At 45.2% G+C, this 11,619-nt stretch overlaps 1 protein-coding gene across 1 annotated transcript; it reads right to left on the bottom strand.

The window, feature by feature from the left end:
- Positions 1-4,935: 4,935 nt before the first annotated feature.
- RhiXN_05546 (Retrotransposon-derived protein PEG10) lies at positions 4,936-8,432 on the bottom strand (the record flags this gene model as incomplete). Its single annotated transcript, XM_043325362.1, has 3 exons — positions 4,936-5,274; positions 5,332-6,236; positions 7,880-8,432. 3 exons carry the CDS (start codon positions 8,430-8,432, stop codon positions 4,936-4,938), a joined length of 1,797 nt encoding a protein of 598 aa, XP_043180794.1.
- Between the last annotated feature and the right edge of the window lie 3,187 nt (positions 8,433-11,619).

Raw genomic sequence — 11,619 nt, 5'->3', positions numbered from 1 at the left:
GTGCCTGTGACAGGACTTATGAGCGGTTTTTTTGTACTGGGCTGGCGCTAAACCCTTGCATCTAGTACCTAGCGTTGGACTATCCCTACAACAAATCAACAGACCTGGCGGTTGTGATATGGGCGGGTTTTTGGCAAGCGGGTATTTCAGCGGTCTAGGGTCGCTGAGTACTGAGTTCCGGCAAAACTTGGGGTATGCGGGCGATCAGAGCTTGTCAGCCTTATAGCAATTTGGTACTACGTGGGGGTGGGGAGCTTTTGATTATTATGCTCCACAAAGTAGCCCCAATCACGGTTTTTTCCCTTGTGCTAGTACTGGGAGTCCTCTTGTTGTCAATCAAAGCCTACAGAAAGTCAATTTTACAATGTCGTACACCACTGTAAGGTGGGTACACGCTAATGGGAGCGGGCGCTTAAGGCTGTACTACTACACTGGCTTATGTAAGGTAACTATCTAAGGCTATACTACTAGCGCCTAAGGCACTCTACTTCTAACTACTGACGGCAAAGGGGCCTGAGGCCTGGGAGGTGTGATAGGTCAAGGGGGTTGTTATAACCTCCTAACATATACCATTGGACTCGCACGATTTTTCTGATATTTGTAGTATTTTTTACGGACTGGATATCTTTTGTTTTTCGATCACGTGATCTCGGCGCTTATTATGCCGAGATGCCGCGCCGAGATGCCGTGCCAAGGGCGCTTAGGAGAAATCCACGCTTCTGCGCAGCCCGCAGCACGCTTCTCATTTGTCTTAGTTACTTCTTTCTCCCACAAGCACAGACCATGTAGATAGTGTGCTTTGTCTATATATACAGCAGGGAAATTGCTTGGAGACACCAAGTCGATTTTACCTTGTCTCATATCCATTGAGGAGGCATCAGCCAGCTAAGTAGCCGGCCCCCCAGTAGTTCTGCTAACGCAACACCCCTTACCTTACTCACCACACCTCCAGGCCTAAGGCCCCCCCGCGTTATCAGTAGTTAGTTAGTAGTTGCCTTAAGCGACTTAGTTAGTTCAGTAGATAGCCTAGGTAGTTAGATTACATCAGCTAGTGTAGTAGTACGGCCACAAGCGCCCGCCTTCACCAGCGCGTACCCACCTTACAGTGGTGTACAACAGGGGTGGTGAGCGTCTGTGAACTACTTAGGGCCGGCTACTTAGCTGGCTGGATACCTTCTCTAATGAGTAAGAGACAAGGTAAAATCAACTTGGTGTCTCCAAGCAATTTTCCTGCTGTTTATATAGACAAGGCACACTATTTACATGGTCTGTGCGCGTGAGAGACAGAAGTATAGAAGACAAATGAGAAGCCTGCTGCGGGCTGCGCAGAAGCGTGGATTTCTCCTAAGCGCCCTTGGCGCGGCATCTCGGCGCGGCATCTCGGCATAATAAGCGCCGAGATCACGTGATCGAAAAACAAAAGATATCAAGTCCGTAAAAAATACTAAAAATAATAGAAAAATCGTGCGATTCCAATGGTATAAGTAAGGAGGTTATAACAGGATCCTTTGATGTCCCAAGGCTAAGTGTTTCATCCTTGGAGTAAACAGTCCCAAAGGTATGATACTATTGCATTGGGTACTTACAGTAAACAGGGCACAACTCTGCCAAATGTTGTCTGTCTTGGGTGTTTGACCCAGCTTTCTGGAGCGCACAAACAGGCGCACCTAAGTGCAAGCAATTTGGCAGTGTGGGATGCCTGGGCAATGGTGAAAAGGTGCATTTAGTGTGTTGGCACTTAAGCGCTGATTAAGTGCCAGAGCACTTGCCTAAGCAACAGGGGGACCCTGAATATTTCTGTGTGTAGCCACAAGATAGAATCTTGAATAATAAATACTACAAACAGGAGAAATACTACTTGTTACTGTTCATCTACTCAGCTGAATTTATGTATATTTAAATGAGTGAGCTATCTAATTACAAATACAACTATATCCAATACCTAATCCAATAAGAACCCTGCTCCATAGTTGGCCTTACTCATGCATATGTGTCACTGACATGTCATGATGACATCATAGGTGGAGGTGGCTACACATGCTGATTAAGCGCGGATGGGGACATGGCTTGTTGCTTAGAGTATGGCATAAGCACCAAAGTCACATGATTGAAAATGTAGTCCATTTGTCTTCATTTAAAATTGAGAAAATTAGAATAAATCCCCTTGGTACACGTGTGTCTTCAACAGAAGGCACAGATATGACTAGGATGGAATGTGACTGCTGTTGGGTTGAACTGTGTTGTACACCACTGTAAGGTGGGTACACACTGGTGGAGGCAGGCGCTTGTGGCCACACTACTACAAGCAAGACTTATGTAATCTACTTAACTAGGCTATACTACTGTTGCATAAGGCAACCTACTGCTATCTACTGTTGACAATGGGGCCTTAGGCCTGGGAGGTGTGGTAGGTAAGATAAGTGGGGTAAGCGTGTTATGCTACTGAGGGCTGGCTACTTAGCTGGCTGAATACCTTCTCTAATGAGTAAGAGACAAGGTAAAATTGACTTGGGTCTCCAAGCAATTTTCCTGCTGTATATATAGACAAAGGAGCGCTATCTACATGGTCTGTGTGCGTGAGAAAAGAAGTATACAAGTGAAATAAGAATTGTGCTGCAGGCTGCACAGAAGCATGGATCTCTCCTAAGCGCCCTTGGCACAGCATCTTGGTGTGGCATCTTGGCATAATAAGCGCCAAGATCACGTGATTAGAAAACAAAAGATATCAAGTCCATAAAACATACTAATTGTTATGGATATGGCATTTCTTCTTTAATCTGTACTTATTTTATTAATTACACTAGTAATCTTACAGTAAACAAATGAGATAAAGATGCGAACTAAGGTTTTCAAGGTCCCTCTATCCAATAGTAACCTTTACAAAACCTACAAAGCTCAGGAATACCCTTAATATGCAATGCCTTTTGCATATATGCTGTTTTCTCACTCATTTAAATATATATAAATTCAGCTGAGTAGATAAACAGTAACAAGTAATATTTCTCTTGTTTGTAGTATTTATTATTCAAGATTCTATCTTGTGGCTACACACAGAAATATTCAGGGTCCCCCCTGTCGCATAGACAAGTGCTCCGGCGCTTAATCAGCCCTTAAGCGCCGACGCACTAAATGCGCCTTTTCTCCATCACCCGGGCATCCCACACTGCCGAATCGCTTGCGCTTAGGTGCGCATGTTTGTGCGCTCCAGAACGCTGGGTCAAACTCCCAAAACGGACAACATTTGGCTGAGTTATGCCCCATTTACTGTAAGTACCCAATGCAGAGGTATCCTACCTTTGGGACTGTTTACTCCAAGGATGAAACACTTAGCCTTGGGACATCTAAGGACCCACACAGGTAAATAATGCCTTGGGGCAAACATTGCCTTGAGGCAAATATTAGGATCTGTTGTTTGTTTACTATGTACCAAAGTATTGGCTCCCTCAAGTGTTTCAGTTGCCACATATACCCCCTGTACCCCCTCTTGGTATCAATCATGTATATACTTGTTTGTGCGCCTTCTCAGGGTATAAAAGGACCCTGTGAAGACGCTTCTAATGCATCCATTTATCCACTCTTATATATTGACATATACACACAAGCCTTTAACAGCTTATCTGCGCATTTACTTTAGTGATTGACTCACTGTAAATAGCATAGGAGGTTATTCAGCGCACTAAGACCATAGGCCAGTCCCAACAGACACAGGGTAACCTATTAGTGTACTTACTGCAACCCTGTGCCCCTTGACTGTCACAGTTGTTGAGTTCAACATTGATTATAGTGCAACAATACTGTAAGGATTGTTGTGATTGAGTGATAGTGTTTCAATCCACCATAACCCCTATATTGTAGATATCTTTACCTACAATATCTCATAAATCCTAGATATATTTTAGGTAAACCCCATAAGTCTTAAGTCTTACTTAAGCATATATAAGTCCTATACTTATTAGGCAAATCCTATAAATCCTGTACATTAGTCAGGTAACCCTCTTACTTAAGGTACTATCCCAGAGACCTTAAGTATACATACCCTTGGTCACTTAGGCTTAAGTAACATTAGTCTAAGGTACTATACATAACCAACCACCTGCACTTCATAGTTGCTAGACTATTTGTTAGGAGTTGTTATTCCTGATAACCTAGCCTATATTGTGCATATATTCTGTGCATATATTCTGATTCTTAATACCAGTTCTTAGTTATTCTGTTGTAGACACACTCAATACCAGGGAATTTATTCCCATTTTCTTGAATTTAAACAAACCCAAACGGACGACATTTTCAATCACGTGACTTCGGCGCTTATATCATACGCTAAGCGCCAAGCCACGTCCCCACCCACGCTTACCTCAGCATACGTAGCCACCTCCACCTGATGACATCACTATGACATGTCAGTGACACGTATGCATGAGTAAGGCTGACTGCAGATTGGGGTTCTTATTTGATATGGTATTGCATATAGTTGTATTTGTAATTAGGTAGCTCTGTAATATATAAGGAGGCCAACCAACCATGGTAACACCCAGGTCGATTACCTCTTGTTGCATCCTACACTGTACGAGGGCCTTACAGCCCAGTAAGATACTTAGATACACGCCTTAAGCGTTGTCCTCACTGTACATACGTAGCTCGCCGCCGCCTTATAGCGCGTGGTCACCGTAGTTAGTTAGTTTGTTGTTGTAGGGTACCCCGTTGCCGCCTTAAGCGGTTTATTGTATTAGTCACACGGCCACAAGCGCCCGCACCCTTGACGTCCTTACAGATGTCTAGGACAATTCTCATATACATTTTGTATATAGTAAATCTTTCTTACTCCTGTATTTACACAACTCTTAACAGTGATTCTATTGTGACTAACTGATATATTACAAATTTCCAAAGCCAAACCAGAGTCCTTGGGGTCCTTGCGCGCGGCAGCAGGTACCCTTAGTCTTTTCCTGATTTGGGTCCAGACTCTTTGCCAATTTTGGCGGTTTCTTTTGCCTTCCCCTTATCCTCAATTGGGGTGGCTTTCCAACCCGTGCGGCATTCTGCAAACTTGTGACCCATTTTGCCGCACTTGATACAAGCGCCAGCGGCACGGCAGCAATTCCTTTCTTCTTCTGACACAAAATTGGGATTGTTGGAGAGTTTTTTTGAACCGGAAGTGGCTTGGCCAGTACTTGTCCCCCTTGTGGGGTTAGATGGTCTGCTAGACTTATTATCCTTTGGTGGATGGCTAGCACACTCTTTGCGGAGAGCATTGTCAATGACAAGTGCTGCATTCTGCAGCTCAAGGAGGGTTTGGGGGCGGTGTTTGCAGGTTGCAATTTGTCAGCTGACCTCCCAATGGAGGCCTTGGGCAAACTGGCCTCTAAGGGCTGCGTTGTTCCAATCCAGTTCCATTGCCAGGGTCCTGAATTTTGTAATATAATCCGCGCATGTGCTGGATTGGGTGAGCGTAGTGATCTTCCGTTTGGCGGCCCTAGTGGCGTCAGGGTTGCCAAATGCCGCCAAGAACTCCAATTTAAAACCCTCAACTGTTTGTATGATGGCTTGGTGTGAGCCTAGTTGGTCTAAGTGAGGGTGGGCCCAGGCCCCAGCGGAATCCTTCATGTTCATCAAGAGGAAGGATAGAACCTCCTGATTGGTTGGGAACATCCGCAAGTTGAGGCGGGTCCAGGCCAGCATACAAGTCAACCACTGTTTTGCTTTGCTCCCTATTTTGCCTGTGTGGGCATGAGGGTGGTCAACCTTGACTGGAGTGGGGTAGTGGGTTGCTGGAGCCGGAGGTGGAGGGGCAGGGGCTCCAATTGGGGATTGGAGACGTGGAGATGCAATGGGAGATGGGACTTGCAGGGGCACTGCTTGGACTGGAGTTGGCTGGGCAAAGATTTGGGGGCCCTTAGAAGGTTTGTCCCAGAAGGAGACCCAACTAGTTGATCCAATAGGGTCAACCTTTGATAAGGGGCGTGGCATTGCTTCCACAACCGGGGGCTTGGTATCTTCTGGGGTTCTGGGCCTGTGTGATTGGAGGCTTCTAAGCCCATCCTTGACAACATCAACAGTTTGGGAGATATTTTTGACATTGGTGCAGGTCTTGACCCCTGCTTCCTTGATTTCTGCAACCTCTTGTTTGAGTTGTTCAACTTGGCCAAGGAGGCCAAGGAGTAGGCAGGTGATGCGCTCAAGGGAGACTTCCCCAATTTTGACAGTGGGGGTTGACGGAAGGAAGGGTCCCAAGTCCCCTTGATCAATAGGGGAGCAGGTTCAAGAGGGTGGCCGGGAACAGGTTGCCATGGGATGTGACGGGTAGGAGCGGCCAGCGTGGGAAGAGGCCCGTGAGGATGAGCAAGTGGGGGTACGCAAGGTAATGGTGGGCAAGTGGGAGGTGGAAATGGTGGCCTAACAGCCAAGTGTGCCTATATGTTGTACACCACTGTAAGGTGGGTACACGCTGATGGGGACGGGCGCTTAAGGCTGTACTACTACACTAGCTTATGTAAGACAACTATCTAAGGCTATACTAATAGCGCCTAAGGCACTCTACTTCTAACTACTGGCAACAATGGGGCCTGAGGCCTGGGAGGTGTGGTAGGTAAAGGGGGTGGTGAGCGTCTGTGAACTATTTAGGGGCCGGCTACTTAGCTGGCTGGATACCTTCTCTAATGAGTAAGAGACAAGGTAAAATTGACTTGGTGTCTCCAAGCAATTTTCCTGCTGTATATATAGACAAAGCGCACTATCTACATGGTCTGTGCGCGTGAGAGAAAGAAGTACAGAAGATGAATGAGAAGCATGCTGCGGGCTGCGCAGAAGCATGGATTTCTCCTAAGCGCCCTTGGCACGGCATCTCGGCGCGGCATCTCGGCATAATAAGCGCCGAGATCACGTGATCGAAAAACATGAGATATCAAGTCCGTAAAAAATACTAAAAATAATAGAAAATTCAGGCGATTCTAATGGTATATGTTAGGGGTTTATAACACTATATCAGGACTTATAGAGCGCTTTACTACTCAAATGCTAAACCTTTGTCTCAACCAACCTAGTGTTGGACAGTCCTTTCAACCAATCAACAGCCATGAGCGGGCGTGATGTGGAGTAGGTGTTCTGCAAGCGGGTGGATCAACTGTCTAAGGTTGCAGGTAGAGGGTGCAGCAACCTGGGGTATGCGGACAATTAGAACCTGTTAGCCTTATAGCAATTTGGTACTACCTGGGGCCAACACTAGTTTGATTATTGATAGCAAAAGGCAAGCCCAATCAGGTGATTTCCCTTGTGCTAGTACTAGGGGCCTTCTTGTTGTTGAGCTGAGTGGTGGGTGTGCTAGTGGCATGGTTTGCAACCAACTTAAGGTTGATTACCTAGTGTCCTAGATGTCTGTAAGGACATTGAGGAGGGTTGCGCTTGCAGCTGGACGTTTCTAAGTAAGTACTGCTTAAGGCAGTGAGCAAGCTACCTACAACAACAACCAACTATACTACAGAGACCAGGGCCATAAGGGCAATGGCAAGCTAAGTAAATACAGTAGAGAAGCTGCTTAAGGCAACATGGATGGTGTGGCTAAGTAGGTTTTACTGGGCAGTAGGCCCTTGTACAATGTGGAGATGTGACAAGAGGTAATCAACCTGGGTGTTACCATGGTTGGTTGGCCTCCTTATATATTCTACAAGAAAGCTAATTACAAATACAATATATCAAATACTTAATCCAATAAGAACCCTGCTCTGCAGTTGGCCTTACTCATGCATGCGTGTCACTGACGTGTCATGATGATGTCATAGGTGGAGGTGGCTACATATGCTAATTAAGCGCGGATGGGGACGTGGCTTGGCGCTTAGTGTGTGATATAAGCGCCGAGGTCACGTGATCAAAAATATAGTCCAACAGCTTTTGTTTAAATTCGAGAAAATGGGAATAAATTCCCTGGCATTGATTGTGTCTACAACAGCGACCCATAGCAGCATGCAATCCAGCCACTGAGTTGCCTTGCGTCCCCTGGAGTCCCCCTTGTATGGGTTGGGGAGTTCCATTTTGGGCCGCTTTACAGAGGACCCTGAGTCAAAGGGGGTGAGGGAGCTGAGGCTCCGTTTAGGCGTGTTGCAAGGCTCTTTTTTGAGGGCTTGCCTGGGTTCTTCCTCCTCCTCTGAGTCAAAGCCGGTGCCCCTGGATGGGTGGAAAGGGGCCTTGAGTCCAGGCCTAACCATTCCTGGAGTGTGGGTTTCCCCTCCTGATTGGGTAGGAGGGGTGATAGGCCCAGTCAATGGGCCAGGCTGGGTTTGGGCTCCTCCTTGGTCCTTATTGCCAAGTAGGTTGGCAGTCTCCTTGAGTTCACTGAGCTGTTGGCCTTGCGCTCTGATTTGGTCCTGGAGGGACCCAACTGTGGCTGTGAGGGCTGTGATAGCCTTGAGGAGAGTGCCAAGGGACGGCTCTGGTTCCATTCTTGGCAGGTTTTGCAAAGAGAGAGATGGGCTGTGAGTGGGCAGTTGGGAATGGGGTGGAACAGAGCAGCAACTGGAGCAACTGGAAGGACAGGAGTAGGGGTGTGGGACGCCAGAGCGTGTGGATGGAATGTTTGAAACGGTGTGGGGAGAGTTGCCTGATACAGGACTTATGAGCAGTTTTTGTGTAGTGTGTGAGCGCTAAACCTTTGCATCAAGCACCTAGCATTGAATAGTCCCTACAACAAATCAACAGATCTGGTGTCGTAGACACACTCAATACCAGGGAATTTATTCCCATTTTCTTGGATTTAAACAAAGGCAAACGGACAATGTTTTCAATCACGTGACATTGGCGCTTATATCATACGCTAAGCGCCAAGCCACGCCCCTACCTGCGCTTAATCAGCTACGTAGCCACCTCCACCCATGATGTCATCATGACATGTCAGTGACATGTATGCATGAGTAAGGCCAACTGCGGAGCGGGGTTCTTATTGGACCACATATTGGATATGATGTATTTGTAATTAGTTACTCTGTAGAATATATAAGGAGGCCAACCAACCATGGTAACACCCAGGTTGATTACCTCTTGTTGCATCTCTAACTTGTACAAGGCCTTAGGCCAGTAACTACTAAGTCACCACCTGTACTTATTGCCTTAAGCAACTCTCTCATTGTAGATACATAGCTTGCCATTGCCACTAGGGCCTTGGTTGTTGTACTTGGTTAGTTAGTTGTTATAGGTAGCCTCTCCACCGCCTTAAGCGGTTTTACTCAGTTCTATATGGCCACAAGCGCCCGCTACCTAGACGGCCCCTAAGGACGTCTAGGACATCTGGCAATTGTGATATGAGCGGGTTTTCTACAAGTGGGTGTTTCAGCTGACTAAGGTTGCTAACTGCTGTGTTCCAGCAAAACACATGGTATGCGGACAATAGGACTCTTTAGCCTTATAGCAATTTGGTACTACGTGGGGGTGGGGGACTTTTGATTATTATGTCCCACAAGGTGGCCCCAATCACGGTTTTTTCCCTTGTGCTAGTACTAGGAGTCTTCTTGTTTGTCAATCAAGCCTACAAGAAGTTGATTTTACAATGTTGTACACCACTGTAAGGTGGGTACACACTAGTGGGAGCAGGCGCTTATGGCCGTACTACTACAAGCAAGACTTATGTAATCTACTTATCTAGGCTATACTAACATTGCATAAGGCAACCTACTACTATCTACTGACAATGGGGGCCTTAGGCCTGGGAGGTGTGGTAGGTAAAGTAAAGGGTGAGTGGCTTCTGAGGACTGTTAGGGGCTGGCTACTTAGCTGGCTGGATACCTTCTCTAGTGAATAAGAGACAAGGTAAAATCAACTTGGGGTCTCCAAGCAATTTTCCTGCTGTTTTTATAGACAAGGGAGAAGTATGTACATGGTCAATGCACATGAGAAAGGAAGAGTCTATATGAAAAGAGAAGCATGCTGTGGGCTGCGCAGAAGCGTGGATTTCTCCTAAGCGCTCTTGGCACGGCATCTTGGCGCAGCATCTTGGCATAATAAGCGCCAAGGTCATGTGATGGAAAAACAATAGATATCAAGTTCGGAAAAAATACTAAAAATATCAGAAAAATCAGGCAAATCCAGTGGTATAGGTAAGGAGGTTATAACAAATTCTAATGGTATAAAACTTGGGAGTGTAACAAACTGCAATTAGTTAAAAATAGAAACATCTAAATACATGACTCAGTCTATCAAGAAATGCCTGGCAGCCAATGAGCACTTAGAGTGAGTCATTAGTGTGAGTCATTCTGGTGGCAAGCAGAATGACTCATAAGCAGGATTTGCAGTGCCACTAGAAATTAATAAATAAGGAAAACCTTAGTAATCTCATGAGAGGTATGACTCAACTAAGCCAGGAATAAGGTTCATTTCCCAAGTTGGAGCTAGTCATGTGATGAGCTAGATGTAAAGATATAAATATAATGATTAGTAAGGTACTTGAGCCACATAGATAGAATCCTGTGAAGCTAATATCTCCATGAGATCTTATTGTATGAGCATGTGACAGGCAGTGTTAAAACAAGCAAAAGGAGCTCTATTGAACAACATGTAACACATACAGTCAATATGAGCATTACATAGAGTAATGACAGGAATAATGGAAATAAGAGACAAATGGTCACTTAAATCAGAAAGTCAGATATATGCAGATTATTGTGGATGGTGAGCTGTGAATGAAATATTATGTGATACATAACACTGAGCTTGCACATTTAGATATTTTCCAATGTATATACCTATCTATACTATTTGAAACAAATGTAGTATTACAATTACATGACTGCCAGCAGCAAGTTCAACACCAATATAACAGCCACAGCCCCATGCATACTTCAAGGCTCATAGATAGGTGATGTAATCCACCTATCTATTTAATCTGACATGTGTCAGAGCCAACAACTACCAAAGGGTAATCCTAACAAGCTATTGCCTAATATAGGACTTATCAGCTAGTAGGGCCTAACAATGCTCAAAGGCAATGCCAGGAAAGGAATAGGACAAGACCTGATATAGTAAAGTGCACTATACTGCAAAGACAGCAGGGCTAAGAACCTTTGACAGGGACTGGTATGCTCTCAGGCAATACTCTAAGTGTATGTCTTAGGGTAGGTAGATGTAGGAAGGGGGATAAGAGGGTGAGTTTGGAGGCTTAAGGCTCTCAGAACCCTCCTTATATATTCAACAGAGAAGGGGAAGAGTAATTACATGTACAAACATAACAACAAAGATAAGGTCACATGACCAGAGATAAGAAAGACGTGATCACATGACCTTTAGTCATGTGATTGGATTACATAATAAGCGCTCAGCGCCTAAACAGCATACAAATGCATATATCCATAAATCTTCAAGAAAATAGCGCATATATTCACTATTTCTTTGACTTAGTGGATTCTAAGGTGGTCATGCCTCTAGGGCATGACAACATGGTTCTAGTGATTATTTTTGATGAGCAATGGGTATACATCATTTTGCTATCTAGGTACTTGCACAAGTACATATGTCATTGGCTAATTGGTGTATGCAGGACTTTCATAGGACCAAGGTATGTCCTAATTGTTTGCCTTATGTAATTAATACATACAACAGGCAATTGTTCTATGTCAGAGAGTCTGACTGACAGCTCCTAAC

Source organism: Rhizoctonia solani, chromosome 6 (genome assembly GCF_016906535.1).
Source record: "Rhizoctonia solani chromosome 6, complete sequence".
Lineage (NCBI taxonomy): Eukaryota > Fungi > Basidiomycota > Agaricomycetes > Cantharellales > Ceratobasidiaceae > Rhizoctonia > Rhizoctonia solani.
This window is presented reverse-complemented; position numbering and strand designations above follow the sequence as displayed.